Source organism: Bos grunniens, chromosome 22, assembly GCF_055505025.1.
Source record: "Bos grunniens cultivar Pamir isolate PY7600 chromosome 22, Bosgru_T2T1.0, whole genome shotgun sequence".
Classification (NCBI taxonomy): Eukaryota; Metazoa; Chordata; class Mammalia; order Artiodactyla; family Bovidae; genus Bos; species Bos grunniens.
The window spans coordinates 17,861,863-17,887,942 of NC_141186.1; the positions used below are offsets into that span (position 1 = coordinate 17,861,863).

General features: G+C 36.7%; 1 protein-coding gene across 15 annotated transcripts in view; it reads left to right on the forward strand.

The window, feature by feature from the left end:
- RAD18 (RAD18 E3 ubiquitin protein ligase) overlaps positions 1-26,080 on the forward strand; it is a 111,923-nt gene that overhangs the window by 23,212 nt on the left and 62,631 nt on the right. For 10 of the 15 annotated variants that reach the window (XM_086366591.1, XM_086366593.1, XM_086366595.1 and 7 more), the window contains 4 exons: positions 2,744-2,843; positions 8,549-8,733; positions 17,659-17,735; positions 19,018-19,078. In XM_086366591.1, coding sequence (XP_086222717.1) covers positions 2,744-2,843; positions 8,549-8,733; positions 17,659-17,735; positions 19,018-19,078 — 423 coding nt within the window. The remainder of the gene's footprint in view (positions 1-2,743; positions 2,844-8,548; positions 8,734-17,658; positions 17,736-19,017; positions 19,079-26,080) is intronic. The other 5 variants (XM_086366599.1, XM_086366600.1, XM_086366602.1 and 2 more) reach the window with 1 other exon arrangement.

A 26,080-nucleotide genomic window follows, 5' to 3' on the forward strand; every position in this document is an offset into this window, starting at 1 on the left:
AACTCAGCCACTGTTTCCACTGTTTCCCCATCAGTTTGCCATGAAGTGATGGGACCAGATGCCATAATCTTTGTTTTCTTAATGTTGAGCTTTAAGGCAACTTTTTCACTCTCCTCTTTCAGTTTCATTAAGAGGCTCTATAGCTCTTTTTTGCTTTCTGCCTTGTATCTGCATATCTGAGGTTGTTGATACTTCTCCTGGCAATATTGATTCCAGCTTGTGCTTCATCCAGTCCAGCGTTTCTCATGATGTACTCTGGATACAAGTTAAATAAGCAGTGTGACAATATACAGCCTTGATGTACTCCTTTCCTGATTTGGAACCAGTATGTTGTTCCATGTCCAGTTCTAACTGTTCCTTCTTGACTTGCATACGGATTTCTCAGGAGGCAGGTCAGGTGGTCTGGTATTCCCATCTCTCTAAGAATTTTCCACAGTTTGTTGTGATCCACACAGTCAAAGGCTTTGGCGTAGTCAATAAAGCAGAAGTAGATGTTTTTCTGGTCTTGTCTTGCTCTTTTGATGATCCAGTGAATGTTGGCAATTTGACCTCTGGTTCCTCTGCCTTTTCTAAATCCAGCTTGAACATCTGGAAGTTGATGGTTCATGTACTGTTGAAGCCTTGCTTGTAGAATTTTGAGCATTACTTTGCTAATGTGTGAGATGAGTGCAATTGTGGGGTAGTTGGAGCATTCTTTGGCATTGCCTTTCTTTGGGATTGGAATGAAAACTGACCTTTTCCAGCCCTTTGGCCGCTGCCGAGTTTTTCAAATTTGCTGGCATATTGAGTGCAGCACTTTAACACCATCATCTTTTAGGACTTAGAATTCTAGGCTGATTATTAGAGAAATACAAATCAAAACTAGGATGAGGTACTACCTCACACCGATCAGAATGGCCATCATTAAAAAGTCTACAAATAACAAATGCTGGAAAGCCTGTGTGAAAAGGGAACCCTCCTACACTGTTGGTGGGAAGTAAATTGATGCAACTGCTATGGAAAATAGTATGGAGTTTCCGTAAACAAAAAATAAAGAGTTGTCATATGATCCAGGAATCCTACTCTTGGACATATATCTAGAGACAACTCTTACTCAAAAATGTACATGCACCCCTCTATGTTCATGTCAGCACTATTCATAATAGCCATAAACATGGAAAACATGGAAGCAACTTAAATGTCCATTGACAGATAAATGGATAAGGAAGATATAGTACATGTATGCAATGGACTATTACATAGCCATAAAAAAGAATGAAATAACGTCATTTGCAGCAACATAGTTGGTCCTAGAGATTATCATACTTAAGTGAAGTACATAGCCATAAAAAAGAATGAAATAACGTCATTTGCAGCAACATAGTTGGTCCTAGAGATTATCATACTTAAGTGAAGTACATCAGAAAGAGAAAGACAGATGCCCTATAATATCATTTATGTGTGAAATCTAAAATATACACAAGTGAACTTATTTCTAAGACTCACAGATGTAGAAAACAAACATGGTTACCAAAGGGTGAAGGGAGTGGGGTAGGGATAAATTAGGAGTTTGGGATTAGTAGATACAAATTCAGAGAAGGCAATGGCAACTCACTCCAGTACTCTTGCCTGGAAAATCCCATGGACCCTGGTAGGCTGCAGTCCATGTGGTCACCAAGAGTTGGACATGACTGAGTGACTTCACTTTCACTTTTCACTTTCATGCATTGGAGAAGGAAATGGCAACCCACTCCAGTATTCTTGCCTGGAGAATCCCAGGGACGGGGGAGCCTGGTGGGCTGCCGTCTATGGGGTAGCACAGAGTCGGACACGACTGAAGAGACTTAGCAGCAGCAGCAGCAGATACAAACTGTTAAATATAAAAAAGATAAACAACAAAGCCCTACTATGTAGCACAGGGAACTATATTCAATATCCTGTAACAAACCAAAATGGAAAGTAACATTAGAAAGAGTATGTGTGTATGTATATATATATATACACACACACAACTGAATCACTGTGCTGTATACCAGAAACTGACACAACACTGTAAATCAACTGTGCTTCAGTTAAAAAAAAAAAAATGCTGATCATCATCTGGCAATGCAGGGTTGCCACAAATCTTTAATTTGTTAAAAAATTTTAAAAATGCAGTATCTGCAAAGTGCAATAAAATGAAGTACAATAAAATGAGGTATGCCTTTCATTACAAATGAGGGCTAAATGAACAAATTTGTAGTCATTAATAATTTGAACAGTAGTTGGTCCAACCAATTCATGTTTCTATCTAGCTCTACATACCCTTCCCCCACTCTGCTCCTCTGGCAAATATTTTTATCTTACTCCGGTTGTTATGACTGCTTCAGTGCTGTACATGAATGGTTCCTAAGACTTAGTATAAACTCAAGATTAGTTTTATAGCTTGGTCATGCCTTGGCAGAAAAGATTTAACTAAAGCACTTTCTAGTTTCTAACTAAAGCACTTTCTAAAACTAATTCCAGACTTCTTTGAAATCTCTTCTTCTAGGCCAGGATTCTAATTATGTGATTTTTCACAATGTAGCCCTTGTAAGGGCTGTTGCACTTAAGCAGTCTGTTCCCCTCCTGCTGCCCTGAGGTGGCCTTTTTCTCTTCTGCTTTTCTAGGTACATGTTAAGGTTGGATTTCATTTTTTAATGTTAGTTGTTGAAAGATACCTGGTTGTATTATTTTTACTCTTTCTACAAATAATAAAATCTTTTTCTCTTTTTGAAAAATACAGTGGATTGTCCTGTTTGTGGGGTTAAAATTCCAGAAAATCACATTAATAAGCACTTAGACAGCTGTTTATCACGTGAGGAGAAGAAAGAAAGCCTCAGAAGGTAAGAAAGTGAAGCATAATCATTGAGCCACTTTAGTCACTTTAGCTTGTGCTTTTAAAAATATTAGCTGACTGTCCATTCTCTCTCCTTGTTCTTTCCAAAATCCCACCTTGCCAAATATAATTAACTTTACTATATGCTAATAAAATTTGACTTAATAAGAAATTCGATTTAGAATTCAGTTCTTTTTAGGCTTATTTTCTTCTTTTAGAATTTTAGAACTACCATAAAGCCCTTGGCCCGAGAAAGCAAGGCTAGACTCTGAATATAGAACACATCACATCTTTTTTTTGGTTCTTAGGAATCTTAGAAGTTTAAATTAAAAATTAAAAAATTAATTTAAATTAATTTAAAAAATTAAATTAAAAATTAAAAAATTCTGAATAATTACTATATACACATGATATACTGTATGCACATAACATTAAATAGTACAGAAGGGTTTTTTTTTTTTTAGAAAATACAGAATCATTTATTCATTCAACAAATAATTATTAAGCACATAATCATGTACCAGGCTCTGTTAAGCATTGGTGAATGAAAATCAGATATTCTTCTCTTAATACCCACTTTTTCCTGGAAGCATGCAACCAGTAGGCTTGCATTTTGAAGGCAATGATTTTCCTTGGTGATTGCATATGTATAAATTTGCAGTTGTATAGTTTGTCTGTGGGGCAGATTCAAAAGGGAATGTGTGAAATATAGTTTGTGTGTGTGGGTGTTTGTATGTGTGTGTGTGCATGTCTATGTGTATGTCCCCTGCCAACTACCCGGGTGAGATAATTTAAGTTGTCAACCCAGTATTTTTACCGAAGCTCATGCTACTTTGCCTCCCTTATATATCAAAGTCATGATAGGTTATTAAACTTGATCATTATTGTTACACATGTAAGTTAATCAAATTTTAATCAAAGTTACCTTGCAAGGTGTTATAGAATCCATGGTAATGAAGATAATAAGGAAGCTGAAGCCACAAATTAGATGAGTCTGATGCTGAAGGAAGACGTGAGATGAGACAGCAGTTTGGGGAAGGAATAAGGAGCAAGATCAGGGAGGATTTTATTTTTTAGAATGGAAATTATATAAGCCTTTAGCGTCCGTTTTTGTACTACCTCCAGGGAGAGGGCAGACGATACAGGGAGCAAGAAGGCAAAAGTCCAGTAATGAAGTGTCTTTGACATGCAGAAAGAGCCTTTCTTCTGAATCAGGATGGAAAGAGGAGGGAACAGGTGATAATTCAGAGATCTGGGGAGGAGAGGGAGGAAATGGAAGAAATTAATGGGATGTGGGAATGAGCAGAATGATTGGTTCTCATGTCTGGTTTGTTTGGAAAAACTTGGAAGAGTATTTGCCAGAAACCATGCTGATAAGGCAGGACTATTTTCTTTGGTTTTGTGTGTGTGTGTGATTAAAGGTAAAATGGTGTCACTTAGATTTTATGAGTAAATCGGCAGTGAATGTGGGTTCCGAGGGACAAACTCTTGCTGTTACAATTTACAAAAGCTAACACATAAAGCACAGCAATGTTTTATTGATTTACAGTGAGGGGCACCAATTGACAGTTCTTACTGTAGTGTTTTTAAGCATGATAGTTAACCTTTTTCCTCTGAGTAGAACCTTTTTTTCAAGTGAAAATGCACAGTGAACCATAACATAGAACAGATAAAATTGGCCCTGTCCATTAAAGGGGAGATGGAGGATTGTGCTGTCCCCATCCCCCATCTCTCCCTGCGTCCCTGTCTGATAGCCACTGTGGTCCTTAGCTCCTTGCGACAGATGTCTGTGAGGTCTTAAATGCACAGTACTCACCCCTAATGGGTAAGTTTGTTGATGAGAACAGATTTTTAGGCTGCCTAGTTGAGATTTTGGATAAAGAAACTGGATCATTACAAGGATTCCTTCCCATAAGCAGTGAGAATCTCGGAGAAGGCAATGGCACCCCACTCCAGTACTCTTGCCTGGAAAATCCCATGGATGGAGGAGCCTTGTAGGCTGCAGTCCATGGGGTCACTAAGAGTCGGACACGACTGAGCGACTTCACTTTCACTTTTCACATTCATGCATTGGAGAAGGAAATGGCAACCCACTCCAGTGTTCTTGCCTGGAGAATCCCAGGGGCAGGAGAGCCTGGTAGGGTGCCGTCTGTGGGGTCACACAGAGTAGGACACAACTGAAGTGACTTAGCAGTAGCAGTGAGAATCTAATGGTCTAATGAAGAATCTTTCATTCTAATTCAATTTAATTTATCTTTTAATTTCTAATTTCTTTAGAAATTTTTTTTCCCTAAAGAATGAGTTGGGAATATAGAAGCTGGGCATTTTCTCTTTGAAGAGTAAGGAATCAGCACTGATAATTTTGCTTGGACTGCTCTTTTTCTAGATGCATCCATCATATTTCTTTTCACACACTTAGCTCGTCAGTTTATCCAAAGATATACTCATCCATGTATAATTAAGTTCAAGTTCCAGCTGTGGTTCTGAAGAGCTCTGTGCAATTACTATAATCCTGCCAGTTACTCTAGCACAATTTAGGAGCGCCATTTTCTGTCTCTCTCTCTTAAAGGAAGGTTCACTGTACAAGTTAGTGTGTTGAAGTCTTTGAGAATTCCTACATCAAACATAATTGTTGGATTTTGTTTAATCTAGTAATTCCTAAATTTATTTAACTCTAAAACCTTTTTGTTCTCATAACTCATTTTGCAAAGTTTGCATTTGTGAAGATACACTTAGGGAGACATTGAACCACCTTTCTCTTTAGTGACATCCTGATCTTGGACTCTGGTCACATAAAAGAATATATAATATTTAAAATAAATTTCTCTACAATATCCCAACAGGCCATTTCTTAACGTGGATGACAGCCCTTACCATCCTTTGTAGATTCATATCAGAAGTGATCAAAGAATACTTTTCTTTTTGCTGTCCTCAGATTTTGAGGACCCTTAAATGCATTGCTGTTTCTCCAAATTGTAGAAGAAAGATCAGCGTCATTTTCATGTTTTAGGAAACATTTATCAGACTTCATGTTAAAAAATTTTTTTTTAACTTTTTGGTTTATATTGGAGGATAGTTGATGAACAGTGTTGTGATAGTTTCTGGTGTATGGCAACGTGATTCAGTTGTACATATCCATGTATCTGTTCTTTTTCAAATTCTTTTCCCATTTAGGTTGTTACATAACAATTGAGCAGAGTCCCCTGTGCTACACAGTAGGTCCTTGTTGGTTGTCCATTTTAAATATAGCAGTGTGTACATCATATTTTAAAATTCTTGACAGAAATTGTTTATTTCTGCTGGTGCTTTTCAATGTAAATGCCAGTGAACAAATAGTTTTCCATTAGAATTTCACAGTCATAAGCTTAATCATGTATCCTTAATAAAATACATGTTTTAGGTACAGACTTAATGAATTGTCCTTTACAATATTCTTGTATAAACTCCTTCAAAATGTTTCTTAGGACTTGCTACCTTGTGTGATTTTTTATTCAGCTATAATATGGTAAAGAATATACCTGCAGTGCAGGAGACCTGGGTTCGATCTCTGGGTTGGGAACATCTCCTGGAGAAGGGCATGGCACCCAACTCCAGTATTTTTGCCTGCCAGAGGAGCCTGGTGGGCTATAGTCCACGGGGTCCCAAAGAGTTGGACATGACTGTGCGACTTACACTATCACTATAATCAGTGAGTGCAGTAGGCAGCCTGTCGTTATAAGAAGAACACTCTTCAGAAAAATGTAATCTCTTGAGGGTTTTCAGGGTTTTCTGCAATTAAACAGTTATTTCTGACTTTTAGTCTTTATTGATGGAGCATAAAAGAACTAATCTTGCCAGGAAATGGTGGTATTGGTTAATGGAGAAGTGTTTGGTTGTCTTCAGTCTGTATTCAGCTGTTTTCTCTCGTATGGTCATGGACCATTTGTATTCGATTTCCATGTGGAACCTTGTTAATAGAGATTTTAGATCCCCACTTAAGAGCTGAGCTGAGTTAGAATTGGTAGTTTCTGTGGCAAAGTGATTGAAAATTGCATTTTTAATAAACTCTCCAGATGGTTCTGAGGTGCTTTAAAGTTTGAGCAGCATGGCCTTGTGCCCACTAGGTATATGCAAGTCCTTTGTAAAATCTTGTGGTTTTTTTTGCATAAGCATATTATTTTCAAGTTTCTTTTAATTGTTATCTGAAATTTTGATATTTCATTTAAAAATGATTGCAGTTGTAGTGTCTACATTGAATACATATTTATTAAGCACCTAATTGCCGTAGCATTGAGCCAGGTGACATACTCAGCTAGGTTATAATCAGATTAGATCAATTAAAATTCATCAAGGAGTTCCTGTCTATGAGATTTTCTCAAGTCATTAATATTATTAGGTAGCTTGACTTCTGCATATTCCATTGAAAGAAGTAATGTTTATTAATTGTTTTTTTGGAGGGTGTAGAAGAAAGTCATTTGATTGGGCTTTGTTATATTTATAATTGCAGCTTAGTGCTTATCATTATGTTCATCATGAACATACAATGAAGAGCCAGGTGGCAATTTAAAAAATATATATATTTACTGATTTTTTTATTTGGCTGTGCTGGATCTTAGTTGCAGCATGCAGAATCTAGTTCCCTGACCAGGAATCAAACCTGGGCCCCCTGCAGAGTCTTAACCACTGGACTGCCAGAGAAGTCCCCAGGTGGTGATTTTGCTAATACACTTATTCTTTTCTTTTTTTGTTTTTTAATTGAAGGAAAAATTGCTTTACAATGTTGTATTGGTTTCTGCCATATAACTCGAATCAGCCATAATTACACATTTATCCCCTCCCTTTTGAGCTTTCCTCCCATCCCCCCATCCCCACTCTGGGTTGTCACAGGGCATCAGGCTGGGCTCCCTGTATTACATTTGCTAATACACTTTTTATAATGCTTATGTATTGTTAATATAACTAATTGAAGTTGAAAAAAAGAACACTGCTGTGTTTCTTGTTATTGTTTTCAGTTGTCTTCTTTTGAAGATGATCCTACAAGAATACTATGCACACATCAACTCTCTGAATTCTTTCTTTCTTCAGCATAATAAGTTTAGTAAACCTAAGTATCTCAACAGGTCTTCTTTTAGTTCATCTAGTGCTTTTGCAAAATGATTGATTGCTTTGAGCTTAAGAGGGCAGTTTTGCCTATGCATCAGATTTTTTTCTAAGAAAGCTGTGTATGATAATATTCTAAAATCTATAGCCTGACCCTTGATAGCATTTGTACTCTTAATAACCTGAGATAGCTAGCTTTTTATGGAGATTTTCCCTGGAAACCATGGGCAGATTTTAGGAAAAACATGTTTTAAAGAGGTGAAGAATTGAATGATTTCATATAAGTGTGATCCTACATTCTCATGGCATTTAGTCCATAGCCTTCTGCATGAGTCCCAGGTGTGCATCTTTAGGCCTGATCTCTGTCTGAGACCTGACTCTCCAAGTATTGGCTGCCACCTAGACCCTTCTGTCTGAGAGTCCCACCACCACCTCAGACGCGTCACTGTCATGTGAATACTGTCAACTTGATTCACAAATTTGGTCCTTCTTCTCTTTTCCATTTTTATACTAATGTTTCTACAATTCTCCCCGTCACCTCGGTATTGAGCAGAAGGTAAATTACTATTTTACATGAAAAGCATTTGATAATTCACAGTAACCCTCAGTGATCCCTTTTTTCCTCCTTTTCAGTTCTGTTCACAAAAGGAAGCCACTGCCTAAAACTGTATATAACTTGCTCTCAGATCGAGATTTAAAGAAAAAGCTAAAACAGCATGGATTATCTGTTCAAGGAAATAAACAGCAGCTCATTAAAAGGCACCAAGAATTTGTACACATGTACAATGCCCAGTGTGATGCTTTGCATCCTAAATCAGGTAAAGTAATAAAACAATGAATTTTATTTACCCTCTGGATAAAGCAGTTTTGTATGACTCAGGGGTTAAAACCACAGAGAAAATTTTAATACATTTTTGATAATAGCTAAAACATTCAAATATACTCCTTCAGAAGATATCTAGAGTGTCCTGTGATAAGTCAGCCTTTCTCTCAGCTCGTCTCTCTGTCCGCCTTCTTTTCTCAGAGGCAACCACTGCTACCAGCTTCTCATGTATATGAAGGTTGCTTGAGAGAGCATTGCCTATAAGATAATCCTAGTTTTGCAGCTTTATGACTGGGTGACTGTGGGCAAATTACTTATATCTGACCTCTGTTTTCTTCCCATTAAGTAGTTCATAGTGTTTTTGTCCAGACTACATGATAAAATGCATGTAAAGTCCTAGCATTGTACCTTAGCAGGTAGTTAGCATAGAATAGATGTTACCATTAGATTATTAAGATTGTTATACCCAGAAATATATGTGATTATTATTATTTCATCAAAAGTTTGTTTTACAGACACACTACTTAATAGTTCTTTCAATTAACCTCACAAATTTTGGAGTTCTTTCAGTTATTAACATATGGATAGAATTGCCTGATTTAAAAAAAATTAAGGTATAATATATAAACAGAAAATTACACAAGTTATAAAGGTATTGTTCAGTGAATTATCACAAAGTTCAGGGAAGGTGCCTTTGTAGCAACTCCTCAGAGCCCTGCCAGAATCCTAGAAGGCCAGCCCACTCCTCCCAACAGTTGCTGCCTTTATCCTCACAGATGACCACCTTCCTGACATCTAAAACCATGTATTCATTTTGCCTATATTTTATCTTAAATATGGAATAATAAGTAGCTTACACATTCTTTCGAGTCTGGCTTAATTTTCTACGACATTATGTTTATAAGATTTGTCCATGTTTTTGTGTACAGTTGTGATTTTTAAAAAATTTTTGTTGCTATAGCGTATTCCATTATATGAATAGGACATATTACACAAATGTCCATGGTTGACGGACAACTGGGTTTTTCCATTCTTTGGCTCTTAAAGAATAATGCTGTTATGAGTAATCTTTCACAGGTCTCTTGGTGGTCATAGGCACACATTGTTAGGCATTATGTATACCTACGTGTGAAATTGTTTTTGCAAACGTTTAACTTTCCTGGGTACAGAAAGAAACCCAGGTGCCAATGTGTGCTCTCATCAGGAAGGTATGAGAATTCCAGTTTTTCCACATCATTATCATCATCAGTATTGTGAGTTTTCCTTTTTGGCCATTCTAGTGTGTCCATGGTAGTATCTCATTATGGTTTTAATTTTTGCTTCTCTAATGGCTTATAGTGGTCACCATATTTTTATATAATTATTGGCCATCTGGATATTCTCCTGGGTTAAATATCCATTTAAGTCTTATGCCCAATTTTTTTATGTTGTGGATCTATTGCTTCTTAATTTATTTCTGGGATTACATGAATTTTTCTGGATACAGATCTTCCTGGGTATATATTTGCTTAATCTCCTTTCATCTTTTCACTCTCTTAATGGCTTCATTTGCAAGGTAGAAATTTTAAATTTTGTATCCAATTTGTTGCATTTTCCATCAGATACTACTTTTTATGTCTTTGCCTACCACATGATCATTTTTTTTTCCCTAAAAGCATTATTCTTTTTGCATCTACCTTTCATCCTACAATTTATCTGAAATTGGTTTAAGCATATGTTGCATGATAAGAGGTGAGATTCTCTTGTGTTGTTTCCATATGATCAGCTAATTGAGGTAGCAGCATTTATTGAAAAAGCATCCTTTTCACTTTGAATTGTTAGTACCTCTTGTTTGAAAATCAGCTGTGTTATGTGTGGGTCTGAACATTGTTTTGTTCCGTTGGGTCGTTTATTTATCCTTGTGCCACTACTGCAGTGTCTTAATTATTTAATGAGTGATTTATAGTAGATCTTGCTGTCTGGTAATGTAGTTCCTCCAGCTTTGTTGTTTATTGAGATTGTCTATTAATAGGTGAATGGTTGTATGCAAATTGTGGTGGAACCATACAATGGAGCACTGCTTAGCAATAAAAATGAATCAACTACTGATAAATGCAACAATGTGGATAAATCTCAAAAGCATTGACATTAAAAAGACTACATGCTGTATACTTTGAAAACATTTATCTGGCATTTTGGGAAAGACAAAACTTTGGGGGACGTAGAAGAGATCAGTATGTCCCAGGGTTTAAGGGTGAGGAGGAGGGAACTTACTGGGCAGAAGAACTTTTGAGGGTAAAGGAAATGTTCTAGATTTTGAAATGATGAATAAATGACTACTAATAGGCAATTGGACTTGTCTCCAGTTTTTGGCTCTTCTGGGTAAAGCTACTATGCACGTGGGCTTATAGATTTGTATGTAGCCATATGCTTTTATTTCTCTTGCGTTTTCCTTTTCATTCAGTTAAAATATTTTCTGGTTTTTGTTGTGATCTCTTCTTTGACTCATGGATTATTTGGAAGTGTTTTCAGTATTTCTCAGATACCTTTATTCATTTCAAATTTGATTCCATTGAAGCAGTTCTGTATGATTTGGGGCCCTTTACATTTATTGAGACTTGTTTTATAACGCAGCATTAGGTCTTCCTCGGTGAGTGTTCCTTAGGCACTTGAAAATTTTGCTTTATTTGTTCAATGATCTCTAATGTTAATAATGTAAAGTTGCTGAAGTATTATACTCAAGTCTTCTACATCATTACTGATGCTATGTTTAGTGATTCTGTCACTTACTAAGAACATTATTGAAATCTCAAAGGATATTTATAAGTTTTTAATTTTTCCTTTCAGTATATTCTGTTTTCTTTACATTTTTGAATGTCACCAATTAGGTGCATGCGCGTTTAGTATTGGTATGTGTTTTTGATGAATTAATCTATTATAATGAAATAGTTGTTTTAGTCTCTGGTAATATTCTGTGAGTAATAACCTTATTTCACTTTTTTCTTTAAAAATATTGTGTTTAAACTATGGTTTTTGGTAGGCAGGATATGGTTTGGATCTGCTTTTTAAATTTAATTTGACAAGATATGCCATTAAATTGTAGAGTTTAAAACTTTTTCATTACATTTAATCTGTTTGGTGGGATTTAAGTCTACAAACTTGCTCTTTTCTATCTGTCTTGTCCATTCTTTGTTTTTTTGCTTTATTTTCTTGCTTTCTTCTAGATTATTTTTAATTCTATATTTTATCTTCACTATTGGTTTATTAGCTGTATCTCTGTTCTTTTAGTGATTATTCTAGAGTTTACCATTTGCATCTTCAACTTATCAGAATCCACATTCAAATAACATTATACTATGTGTTACGTAAGGACCTCACTCCCTCTGTCTTTGGTTTTAGGTGTCTGAGGTCCTCTACTCGTGTTCAGCAGGTGCTCTGTGCAAATTGTTCCACTTGTAGATGTATTCTTGATGTAGGGGAAGAATGGACCCCAGATCCTCCTGTTCCACCATCTTGACCTTGATCCATCCCGGTTTTATTGTCATTTGTCTTCTTTGTTATAAATCTCATTATACTTTACCATTTTTGCTTTAAACTGTCAATTTTCCTTTAAAAAGATTTTAAAAGTTGAGAAGGGAAGTCTTTATATGCCTATACTTTCACTGTTTGTGTTATTCTTCATTTCTTTGCTTTTAGAAACTAGGTTTCTATCTTTTTCTTTTGGCCTGAAGATCTTCATTTAATCTTTCTTGTAATGCACACGTTTTGTTGAGACAAGTTCCTTCAGCTTTTATTTGTCTGAAAGTCTTAATTTAGCATTAAAAAAAACCTTTATTTTGAAATAATTTTGAATTTATGGGAAATTTGAAACATTAACATAAAGAATACATAGATACCCTGCACACAGATTTACCTATTAGCATTTTGTTCCATTCGCTTTATGTATTAATATATATGTGTTTGTGTGTGTGCTTCTTTATTTACATATATTTTTCTATTAAACCGAGAATAGGGCATATAATCTTGTCTGCTAAATGCTTCATTGTGTATTTCCTAGAAAAAGAGATGTTCTCTTTTATTGCTGCAGTACAAGTATCAACTTTCATCTCTATTCTAGTTTCAGCAGTTGACCCAAAAATGGCCTTTATAGATTGTTTCCCCACTCCAGTACATGATCCAGTTTTGAATCACAATATTAAATTTAGTTGTAATGTCCTTTCAATCTCTTTCATTCTGGAACAGTTCCTAAGCCTTGCTTGGTCTTTTATGACAGTGGCATTTTAAAAGAATACAGTCTTTGTTATTGTTGGGTTTTTTCCCAAATAGAATGTTTCTCATTTTGGCTTTGCCCTGTGTTTTGTTATAATTACATTCAGGTTGGCATTTGTGGCCAGAATACTATATAAGTGATGTTTTGTCCTCAGAACATCTCATCTGGAGGGATTTGACGTCTTTGTGCCCTTTATTTGTGATGGCAGTTTTGTCAGCGTCTTCATTGTGTAGTTTCCTCCTTACTTCTAGTAAGAAATCTGAACAAAGACACTTTCCTCTAAACAGACCATTATCTTTTATAACAGTTAAGAGTCCGTTCAGTTCAGTCACTCAGTCATGTCCGACTCTTTGCGACCCCTTGGACTACATGTAGCACTCCAGGCTTCCCTGTCCACCACCAACTCCTGGAGCTTGTCCATCGAGTTGGTGATGCCATCCAATCATCTCATCCTCTGTTGTCCCCTTCTCCTCTCGCCTTCAACATTTCCCAGCATCAGGGTCTTTTCCAATGAGTCGGTTCTTCTCATCAAGTGGCCAAAGTATTGGAGTTAAAAATAAGAAAAATATATTTCCTATTTATCTTCATTTTTACCATTTCTAGCACTTTGTTTCTTATAGAGATGAATTTCTGGTTTTATATTTCTTCTGCTTGAAGAACATCCTGTAACACTTAATGTGGAACTGGTCTGCTAATAATATATTCTCTCAGTTTTTGTTTGTCTCAGTTTTTATTTCTCTTTTTACTTCTAAAAAATATTTCCATTGACATAGAATTCTAGGTCCATGGGTTCTTAACCACTCCCAGTACTTTTTCATTCCATTTTCTTCTGGCTTGAATAGTTTTTTATGAGAAACGTGATGTAACTTGGCCTTTTTTTTGTATAGTAAATCCCTTTTTCTGATTGGCTGCAAGATTTTCTCTGTCTATATTGTTGTGTTTTCGTTTTGTTATTTTTTGTTGTTGTTATTTATTTTGCTTGATATGCTTTGAGCTTGTTGCATTTGTGTTTGATATCTTCATTATATTTAGCAGATTCTGGCCATTAGGTCTTCAAATATTTCTTCTCCCTTTTTTATTATGGGATTTCTATGACATGTTTATTAGACCATTTGATATTGTCCCTCAGCTTTTAGATACTCTACTCCTGTTTTTTTGTGTGTGTTTCCCTCTTCCCCTTTTTTCTGTTTCAGTTTGGGTAATACCATCAATCTCATTTTCAAGTCCACCAATTCTTTCCTTAGCTGGGTCAAGTATCTCTCTTAATTTTTTTTTTTTTTTCCTAACATTTCTATTTTATTCTTCTTGATGGTGTCATCTCTCTCCTGAAATGACCCATCTGTTAATGCATGTTGTTCATCTTTTCCACTAGATATTTTAGCAATTATCATAGTTATTTTAAATATCATGGCTGGTAGTTCTAAAATCTGGGTGATATCTGAGTTTGATTTTGTTATTGTTATTTGCTTGCTTGTTCATATATCTTGTAAATTTGGTTAAAAGCAGACAATATTTGAGATGCTAAATACTGAAGTAAATAGTGTGAATGACTGAAAAATGCACTTGTCTCCTCTTCTGCTAGGACTTTACTGTGTGTGTGGTTGACTGGTTTTACTGCGTGTGTGGTTGATTGGGTTTTTTTGTTGCTGTAGTTATCTGTAGTTGACCACCAGTTTCATATCCCCTGTGCTTAGGTTGGTGCCTGAGTTACCAGAACTTTCTTTTTAAAATGTTTCTGCCTCACTCACACTTAGGTTTTCCCTGTGTACCCATACCTGAAAAAGTCTCTTTCCATGCTCACTTCTCTCCCAGTGGCTGATTACAGCTACTTATCACATGGAGGTCCTGTTCATGGTAGGGGGCATGAGGTTGTTCACTGTTTTTCTAGCTTAGCCTCTGTCTTAGGCAGGCTCTTGATCCTGGGTCTTGGGTGGGGCTCTCAGTGACCCTGTGCCTCCCCGAGTGGCAAGGGTCCTCTAGTGATCAGGGCCCAGGGTTTCCTGACCTCTCTGCCAGAGTAGAGGATTTTGTTTCCTGTCTCCATTTACCTGTGCTCTGGGGTCTTCAGTTTTGCTGACCTTCCCTCAGTGGCTTAACGGTTTTGTTTCCTAAGGGTTAGAGGAATGGGGCTTCATGTCGTTCCTGCAGTGGAGGCTGTTCTCCTTTCCCAGGCTTGGATGTGGAGGGATACTTTTTCTGACTCTCACCTTTCCTTCGGTAGTTCTTAAGAATACCCAGTAAAGTCTATAGAAAATAACCTTGAATTTGGTGTGAGCCCTGCATCTAAGCTTCCCAGGATTTTTATGCAGTTATGGTGGTTCACCCTTGGCCTTTTACAATCCATTAGAAAGGTTATCTGAAATGTTCTTACCCAGCAGTAGGATTATCCTTGTTTTAATTATGTCAGCCAGTACTCATAACTGTCTTCTCAAAGGTGCCGGAGTCCAGCTCCAGCAGCCAGGGATTCAACCTGAAGAGATGAATGGTGTCTGTGATGAGGCAGCCTCTCAGTTTTCTTGGACTGCCTATTTATTTCAAGTTTAAGATTCTCTTTTATACTTTTACAAAAGCATTAGGTCAGAGGTTTGGCATTTTCAGTTTCCCCTCACCCAAATTTATTATGTCCATAAATCACTGTTGCTCTTCAAACAGAGTTTCTGCTTCAGTGATTCTCAGAATCAGCCTTACCATCTATTATCTACTTCCTCTAATGTGTCCTATAGTTAACTTGTGATTACATTGTAACTCATGCTACATTCCTCAGTTTACTACTTATCTTCCTAAATCCTGTTTGCCCCTAACATCCTAAGCTCACTATCTCTTAAAAAGGCTTCTAACTATAGAGTCTCTAAAAATTCCTAACTTCTATAAGCTATAGTAAAATATGCTAACTTTACAACATTCCTTAAATCTTTAACTTCTAACTATTTTAATTATTTCTAAGCCCTAAATTCAGTAAACTCCTTTGCCATAAACATTTTCCTCATAAATAGGCTTCAGTAGCAATCCCTCCCGTGGCCTCAAGCTGCAGCCTATATGCTCATCCTGGAACACTCTTTTGTAAAAGTCCTTAAACAAATGTCAGTGATTAACTTTATGAATTATTCTCTGAGCATAGCTGCAGAAGGCTTTGTGCCTTCTCATGCTCCTCTCAAGAACAACAAGCACCTTAATATTCCTTTTCAGTCAACTCAGCCGAGGAGGGGAAAAAACAAGTCAGAATTACTAGGCCTAACTCCTTCATCCCGGGACCCTGCCTGCAGAATGAGGAGACAGAGCTGGGGCCATGCCTCCATTTTGTCAGTAATGCCTAACGCAGCTCCCGATGCGAAGGCATCTGACTTTCCTTAGATTTCAGGCTAGTTGGTTTCTCTGTGAACTTAGCTCTGATAGATTGAAGAAGAGTTCCAGTTTTATAAGTTATTCAGGCTTTTCTTGTTACTAGGGTGTGAGTGACACTATATCCAGGTCTTTATATCATAAACAGAATCAGAAGTCCCCCTGAAAGATTTAAGCTCCTGAGTTGCATCTAGTCCTAATACAGTCTCCTTAATATCTTAGAAGAGAGTAATATGCCAGATGTTCTGTATCTTGAGTGATACTTGTGTGAGTGGATTGGGCAGAATGCAAGTGGTCCCTTTGGTTTTCTGTTATACCATGATTCAGTAAATTTATGATAGCTGTTCAGCTCATAGAGACTGTTTACATTGTTTCTACTGGTTTTAATTATATTAGGGAGGCAAGGGGTACCTCTCAGTCCTTGAAAAATAAACTTTGAGATGATTGCATTCTTAAATGATCCTCTCAAGGACTATGGGTTTTGTAAGAAACTTTTTAATAGGGATTTTGTATAAATTTATATAGAATTTAAATTCTTATGGTGAAGAATATGATGATTTCCCCTGTTTACCAGTTATCCAGCCTAAATAGTGTCAACCATGCCTAATGGTGTGTTTGTTGTCCGTCATTTACACTCCTTTCTAGACATAGTATCCTTTTATGTATAAATTGTGTGTCAGGGCTTGTGGTTCTTTCCCCTACACCATATGTACCTTAGTCTTAATGTGTTGGCCTAGTAGGCAGAAAGATAGCATTGGTAAATTTCATGATATTTGCAGTCAAAGGTATTTACATATGAGATGGAGCATATTCCAGGTCTCTTTGATGTATGTGATTGGTAACTACACCTACTGACAGAAATTCTGGAGTCTGGGTCATTCCTCACCGCCCCCCCCCCCCCCCCCCCCCGCTATTTAGAGACCTTTGACTTTCTTTGAAAAATAGCTTCTTATAACATTTTGTACATTGACATTAGAGTGGATATCCCCGAAGAATAGAATTCACACTAACATTGATTTTCATATTTTATTGGAACTGCTGTTTATATCTGTTTACTCAAAGGAAAGAGCAAAATGACTTTGCTGTCTTTCTGGTTATTTTTTAAACTATAATTGCATGTGTAAAAGTTAAATGTTTTAACTCTGTGTTCTTTTTTTTTTTTTTCCTCTTTTATTTTGAAATAACTTTAGACTTACAGAAAAATATTTACAAAGACCAAACAGGGAGTTCACGTATACTCATCATCTAGCTTCAGTGTTAATAGTCATATAACTAGAGTACATTGAGCAATGTCATGTAATTAATATTGGCTGTATGTCCTTGTTTTAACAGCTGCTGAAATAGTTCAAGAAATTGAAAGTATGGAGAAGACTCGGATGCGTTTTGAAGCTAGTAAACTCAATGAAAGTGTATGTTGATGATCTTTTTAAGTATCTTGGTAGAAATGAAGGAAAGAAACGTTGAATACCCTAGAAATTAAAGCAAACTGGTATTGAATCTGTTCAGTGGGAAATGTACTAAAATACTTATCCATTTAATGTATTATGATTTACTTGCAGCTCATTTTTAGTACAAAATTCTATTGTATTTAGCAGTCTTCTGGCACAAAATCAATCCAAAGTAGAGTTTATTAGTGAATTATAGTTTTTTGGGAAAGTCATGTGCCTGTACATCAGGTAACCTTGGTATTGACCCTGTCTCTGACAGTTGCATTTAAACTGTTTACCATTTAACCTGTGTGACCCTTAGGATCTTCATCTGTAAGACTCATGGGTTGAACTGCATGATCTCTGAGGTACCCTTTTAGCGCTGGCATTCTGCAATTCTATGATTGTACTGGTTGAGAAGTTAAGTAATTGTAAGAGTTGATGAGGATTGAGCATCTGTTGAGCTTGTTGAGGGAATCAGAGACCTAAATTCCTTCACTATTGCCTTTCTCTAGCTTGATGGTCCAAAACTTGAGGAAAGGGTATCAAAGAAGAAAATAGTCATTGTGTCCTTTACACTGGAGGAAGTGTTTTGGGCTCTCCTATGTAGACATTTTCTAGGCCATCGGTAGCGTGTTTGTAAGGAAAGCAACAACTTTAGGCAAGTAAGTTTATAATCAGATAGGAAAAAAATGAGATTTTTGTTTATTTCATTATTACCCGTGTGCTAACTATAAGTTGGAGACTATAATGAATTGTGTCAGTACGTTTTTGATCTTTGAAGTTTAATATTTTAAAAAATGAACTAGAAATTTAACATATGAAGTTTTGTATTGCATGTTCTCTACATATTACCTTTGTGGTAGACTTGAGAGTTAGATTGGGAAAAGATAGGAGACAAACAGGGAGATCTGCCTTATTAATGACCTACTAAATGTCTCTTCAGTCTTGTGTAACCTGTTGTACTAATAAATGTGAAAAATTAAATATTGAACATAGGAAATTTAATTGACTTTTGTGTTAATGCTTTATATATTCTAGTAGAATCAGTGTTGCATTTTCTACTGATGTAAGTAAAACATATATTAATTGCAGTATTAAAAGAAATAAATAGGAGTTAATCTTCTTGGTCTATATAAAACAGGGATGAGAGATTATTTTCCTCAATTTTAAACATCCACATTAGAGATTTTTAAGTTTATTGTACTAATTTCTTTTTTGTCATTTAAAAAAATTTTTAATTAAGAATATTTCATTTTTTTAGGTAATGGTTTTTACAAAGAACCAAACAGAAAAGGAAATAGATGAAATTCACAGTAAATATCGTAAGTTATACTACACTTTCTTTATTTGCAAAAGACTTGGCTTGCGGTTTTTCATCTTAAGTAATTTTTTAAAAATATGTTTTGTATATTAATGTTCAGTGCAAACCCCCTCCTGTTAATTTTACTTAAGAGACTGAATTTTGGTTGAATGTTTACTCAGACAGTGACTTTTTTTTTTGCAAGCGTGTACCTGCTCTTTTCTTTTTTTGATGAGTTACAAGTTTTGTTTTGTTTTTTTAATTTATATTTTTATTGAAGGATAATTGCTTTACAGAATTTTGTTGTTTTCTGTCAAACCTCAACATGAATCAGCCATAGGTATATGTATATATATATATCCCCTCCCTTTGGAACCTCCCTCCTGTCTCCCTCCCCATCCCACCCCTCTAGGTTGGTACCAAGCCCCTTTGTGAGTTTCCTGAGCCATACAGCAGATTCCCGTTGGCTGTTTTACATATGGTAATGTAAGTTTCCATGTTACTGTTTCCATACGTCTCACCCTCTCCTCCCCTCTCCCCTTGTCCATAAGTCTATTCTCTATGTCTGTTTCTCCACTGCTGCCCTGTAAATAAATTCTTCAGAGTCATTTTTCTAGATTCTGTATATGTGTGTTAGAATGTGATATTTATTTTTCTCTTTCTGACTCAGTTCACTCTGTATTATAGGTTCTAGGTTCATTCACCTCATCAGAACTGACTCAAATGTGTTCCTTTTTATGGCTGAGTAATATTCCATTGTGTATATGTACCACAACTTCTTTATCCATTCATCTGTCAATGGACATCTAGGATGCTTCCATGTTCTAGCTATTGTAAATAGTGCTGCAATGAACAATGGGGTACATGTGTCTTTTTCAACCCTGGTTTCCTCAGGATATATGCCTAGGAGTGGGATTGCTGGGTCATATGGTGGTTTTATTCCTAGTTTTTAAAGGAATCTCCATACCATCTTCCATAGTGGCTATATCAATTTACATTCCCACCAACAGTGCAAGAGCATTCCCTTTTCTCCACACCCTCTGCAGCATTTATTGCTTGCAGACTTTTTGATGATGGCCATTCTGACCAGTGTGAGGTGATATCTCATTGTGATTTTGATTTGCATTGCTCTAATAATGAGCAGTGTTGAGCATCTTTTCATGTGTTTATTAGCCATCTATATGTCTTCTTTGGAGAGATGTCTGTTTAGGTTTTTTTCTCACTTTTTGATTGGGTTGTTTGTTTTCCTGGTATTCAGTTGTATGAGCTGCTTGTATATTTTGGAAATTAATCCTTTGTCAGTTGTTTCATTTGCCATTATTTTCTCCCATTCTGAGGTTTACCTTTTCACCTTGCTTATAGTTTCCTTTGCTGTGCAAAAGCATTTAAGTTTAATCAGGTCTCACTTGTTTACTTTTGTTTTATTTCCATTAATCTAGGAGGTGGGTCATAGAGGATCTTGCTTTGATTTATGTCATCGAGTGTTCTACCTATGTTTTCCTCTAAGAGTTTTATAGTTTCTGGTCTTACATTTAGGTCTTTAATCCATTTTGAGTTTATCTTTGTTTATGGTGTTAGAAAGTATTCTAATTTCATTCTTTTACATGTAGCTGTCCAGTTTTCCCAGCACCATTTATTGAAGAGACTGTCTTAGCCCCACTGTACATTCTTGCTTCCTTCATCAAAAATAGGGTACTCATAGATGCATGGGTTTATTTCTGGGTTTTCTATCTTGTTCCACTGGTCTCTATTTCTGTTTTTGTGCCTGTACCATACTGTCTTGATGACTGTAGCTTTGTAGTATAATCTGAAGTCAGGAAGGTTGATTCCTCCAGCTCCATTCTTCTTTCTCAAGACTGCTTTGGCTATTCTGGGTCTTTTGTGTTTCCATATGAATTGTGAATTTTTTTGTTCTAGTTCTGTGAAAAATGCCATTGGTAATTTGATAGGGATATCACATTTAATCTGTAGATGGGGTTTGGTAGTATAATCATTTTCACAATATTGATTCTTCCTACCCAGGAACATGGAATATCTCTCCATCTGTTTATGTCCTCTTTGATTTCTTTCATTAGTGTCTTATAATTTTCTGTACAGTTCTTTTGTCTCCTTAGGTGAGTTTATTCTTAGATATTTAATTATTTTTGTTGCAATGGTGAATGGGATTGATGCCTTAATTTCTCTTTCTGATTTTTCATTGTTCATAGAAATGCAAGTGATTTCTGTGTATTGATTTTGTATCCTGCAACTTTGCTAAATTCACTGATTAGCTCTAGTAATTTTCAGATACTATCTTTAGGGTTTTCTATGTCCTTTATCATGTCATCTGTAAAATGTAAGAGCTTTACTTCTTTTCCTATCTGGATTCCTTTTATTTCTTTTTCTTCTCTAATTGCTGTAGCTAGGACTTCCAGAACTATGTTGAGTAATAGTGGTGAAAGCGAACACCCTTGTCTTCTTCCTAGTCTTAGGGGGAATGCTTTCAGTTTCTCACCATTGAGAATAAATGTTTGCTGCAGGCTTATCATATATGGCCTTTACTGTGTTGCAGTAGGTTCCTTCTATGTTCATTTTTTGAAGAGTTTTAATCATAAATGGGCACTGAATTTTGTAAAATGTGCCTGCTCTTTAATTTGTGACTCACATTATACTTGGAGCTCATCACTAAGCATTTTGCAAATATTAATTAGTTGCTGTCAAAGCATCTCTGTGAGAAGAAAATGGGATTCAAATGGAAATATTCCTGACTTACCATCCTGTCCTCAGGCCACTCAGTGACAATGTTTCTGTAAAGAATTTCAGTACTCTGTAGCTTGCAAATTTGTGCCAAAAATAGTTTTTATTTTATTCATTATTACCAGCTTCCCAACTTTGTCACTTCATTTTCCTTAATGATATTTGTATGCGTCTTTCCCAGTGCAAGCACATTACTGTTTTGTCAGTTAGGTAGCTGTTTATTCTTTGGTTGTTTGGGTGGTTTCCAATTTAAATTTACATTTAAAGTGCTCAGCCAATGGTGGAGAGTTAATATTTGCTGATTGAGTATCCCATAAATGGTATGTCTTAGTTGTGCTAAGATAACTGTTTTCTTTTTTCACTTTTTAAGCTTTGAAGGGGCAGGTCCAGCTGTGACCTGTGGGGAGGAAGGATGAAGTGCACAGGTACCAGATATGAGCACATCACTGTTTTGTCAGTCAGGTAGCTGTGCCTGTGTCAGTTCAGTCGCTCAGTCATGTCCGACTCTTTGTGACCCCATGAATGGCAGCACGCCAGGCCTCCCTGTTCATCACCAACTCCCGGAGTTCATTCAAATTCATGTCCATTGAGTTGGTGATGCCATCCAGCCATCTCATCCTCTGTCGTCCCCTTCTCCTCCTGCCCCCAATCCCTCCCGGCATCAGGGTCTTTTCCATTGAGTCAACTCTTCACATGAGGTGGCCAGAGTATTGGAGTTTCAGCTTTAGCATCATTCCTTCCAAAGAACACCCAGGACTGATCTCCTCTAGGATGGACTGGTTGGATCTCCTTGCAGTCCAAGGGACTCTCAAGAGTCTTCTCCAACACCACATTTCAAAAGCATCAATTCTTTGGCGCTCAGCTTTCTTCATAGTCCAACTCTCACATCCATACATGACCACTGGAAAAACCATAGCCTTGACTAGATGGACCTTTGTTGGCAAAGTAACGTCTCTGCTTTTGAATATGCTATCTAGGTTGGTCATAACTTTCCTTCCAAGGAGTAAGCGTCTTTTAATTTCATGGCTGCAGTCACCATCTGCAGTAATTTCGGAGCCCCCAAAAATAAAGTCTGACGCTGTTTCCACTGTTTCCCCATCTATTTGCCATGAAGTGATGGGACCAGATGCCATGATCTTCGTTTTCTGAATGTTGAGCTTTAAGCCAACTTTTGCACTCTCCACTTTCACTTTCATCAAGAGGCTTTTGAGTTCCTCTTCACTTTCTGCCGTAAGGGTGGTGTCAGCTGCATGTCTGAGGTTATTGATATTTCTCCCGGCAATCTTGATTCCAGCTTGTGCTTCTTCCAGTCCAGCATTTCTCATGGTGTACTCTGCATATAAGTTAAATAAGCAGGGTGACAATATACAGCCTTGACGTACTCCTTTTCCTATTTGGAACCAGTCTGTTGTTCCATGTCCAGTTCTAACTGTTGCTTCCTGATCTGCATATAGGTTTCTCAAGAGGCAGGTCAGGTGGTCTGGTATTCCCATCGCTTTGAGAATTTCCCACAGTTTATACTTTAATGATAATTAAAAAACAAAAAAAAAACAAAAAAAACCTTTGGGGGCACTTCCTAAAGCTCAAGTGCTTATTATCATTATAGTTTTAGTCACAGTTTCATTTAGTATCAGGATCTAAATATGCCATTGATAGCTCTTCTTTTTTTAAAACATTTTTGTTAATGTTTTAATATACTTTTTTTAGATCACATTTCTATAAGGCTTATATAAAAAAATCTGCCTCCTCCACCACCAACCTGTCTCCATTTCCATTTCCTTGAACTAACAACTGTCAAGCCTTTGGGCTTTTGTTATAATAATTACCTTCATTTTTATAAAAGATTATTCTGTCTACTATTTCTTGGAGAATTTTTCAGTTTTCCATGTTAACAACTGATTAAAGTCCTAATTTGAAAAATGAAAACTTAGCTCCATTTTAAATCGTGATTCTTCGCCTTCCTCTCAATCTCTGAATATTGTCCTAATTTTTTAATAAGCTTGGTATACAGTTTGAACCAGCTAGCATACATATGGTGGTTATGAAGGGTAGCAGAATATGCCACTTCCCAAGAATATGTCACCGTGGCATATTTCTTTGAGGAGAAGGCATTTGAGAAGCAACAGAAAGAAAAGCTCTCTGTCTCCCCTCCATTTGGCTCAGATGGTGAAAAATCCACCTGCAGTGCAGGAGACCTGAGTTCGATCCCAGGGTTGGGAAGATCGCCTAGAGGAGAGCATGGCAACCCACGCCAGTATTCTTGCCTGGAGAATCCCCATGGATGGAGGAGCCTGGGGGGACTTAGAATCCATGGGGTTGCACAGAGTCGGACACAACTAAAGTGACTAAGCACAGCACAGGTCAAAGGCGTCTGTCCCTCCTCCCCTCTCTATCCCTAACCTAGAAGTAGGTTAGTTTCCTGTTGCTGGAGAAGGCTTGGACTTAAATCAGCATAACAGATTTCACTCTTGGTTACTGTGTTTTTCCTGGCCATCTCCCCATAACTGGCCTCCCCCACACCTTTCTTTTTTTTTTTTTTATTAATCTAGCTGAAGATGATATTTAAGCCAGTGTTGTAAATCACCTCTGAGTGGCTTAAGAGTTTTTCTCTGGGTGTCTTCTGTAAACACATGAGGTATATATGTTAATAAGCATCTGTTTTGTTTTTCTTATATAAATCTGTCTTTTGTTATAACACCCCAGCTAAGAACTGAGAGCATTAAAGGGAAAATTATTTTTTCCGTCCTTATACTTGTAATTCCTTTCAGGAAAACGTTCTGTTTTTCCTATAATTAATCATTTCATGTGCTTAGTTTTCTATTTATATGGTATTAATTTATCTCTAAACTTTCCATCAGAAATGTGAGTCACTTTACAGTGAACCTCATAGATAGTTCATCAACTCACTTTTCTCTCAGGAGCCTCTTGCCTGAAGCAGCCCCAGCTCTTTTGCAGTCCACTGTGGCTGCTCTCTCTGGGCCTCCTTCATGGCTGCTCTGGGGGGCTCCCTGTCACCAGTCTTCTGGGTATCCTAGCCTCCCTCCTATGGCAGCTGACTTATTTTCAGGATCCAAATCCACCTCTTCTTTTTTCTTGTTTTAGTGGGATACATTTTCCAGGAGACTCTCTGGGAAAGCGGGTATTGCATCTGTACATAATCGGAAATATTACTTTTACTCTTGATTTATTGTTTGGCTTAGATAAATTGCCCACATAACTATTAGTAAAAAGCAGGACTGGAAATTAAACCCACACTCACCAGATGCTCAGCTTGAAGCCCTTTGCCTGTGCCATGCTTTGTATCTGAGTTGGGAACTTCTTTTTGAGGGACTAAGCTTTAGTTTCAGGTTATAGTGCTTTTAAAAAGCTTAATTTTATGACTGAGTAACTTTGGTGGTTTTGTGATGCTGTATCTTATTTTCTTTAGCACTCTTTGGGATAGATTTGTATTCATGACTTCCTCTTTTAGAAGAGGAGAGAAATAGTGAAATCATTTTGAGCCTTAGTTCCAGATTTGTAGAAAGTATATTTGATGTGGGGTTGAATGAAATGAGTTTATTAAATTACCTATGGATTTCAGTTTGCAAATGCTTTTGATAAGTCTTCTTAGTTAAGACTGAATTGCTAAGAGGTGGAATCTTAGCCTGACAGAGAATTACTCTAATTGCCTAACTGCCATGACAGACATATTTTGGGAATCTTCATGGTCTTTACTGTGGTAATAGATAGTTTTATACTTTGCCAAGAAAAGAAAAACTAACTTCTAATGAACACTCTGGGATTATCTCCTGAAACTTTTTCTGAGAGTACCAGCTTAATCTTAAGTAGGCAAGACATGTTAGCTTTATTTCTTCCTTTATTTTTTTATTAGGTTGTTCATTAATTCAATAAATGTTTATTGAGCATCTGCCATGTGTCAGCTGCTGTTCTATATACTGAGTATAGAGCAGCGACAAGAACCACTTGTCATAGAGATAATAGCATATTGTCATATTTGATATTTGTCATATTCTAATAGCAGACATTAAAAACAATAAATCAGCAAATACCACAATTTTAGATGGCAGATGCTATAAAGAAAATAACACAGTAATTTGATAGGAATTATGAAGACATGAGTTTGGGTGAACTCCGAGAGTTGGTGATGGATAGGGAGGCCTGGCATGCTGCAATTCATGGGGTCGCAAAGAGTTGGACACGACTGAGTGACTGAACTGAACTGATGAGGCCATTAGATAATATCATCAGGAAAAGGCTTTCTTTAAAGAGTTGATGTTTGATGTGTATA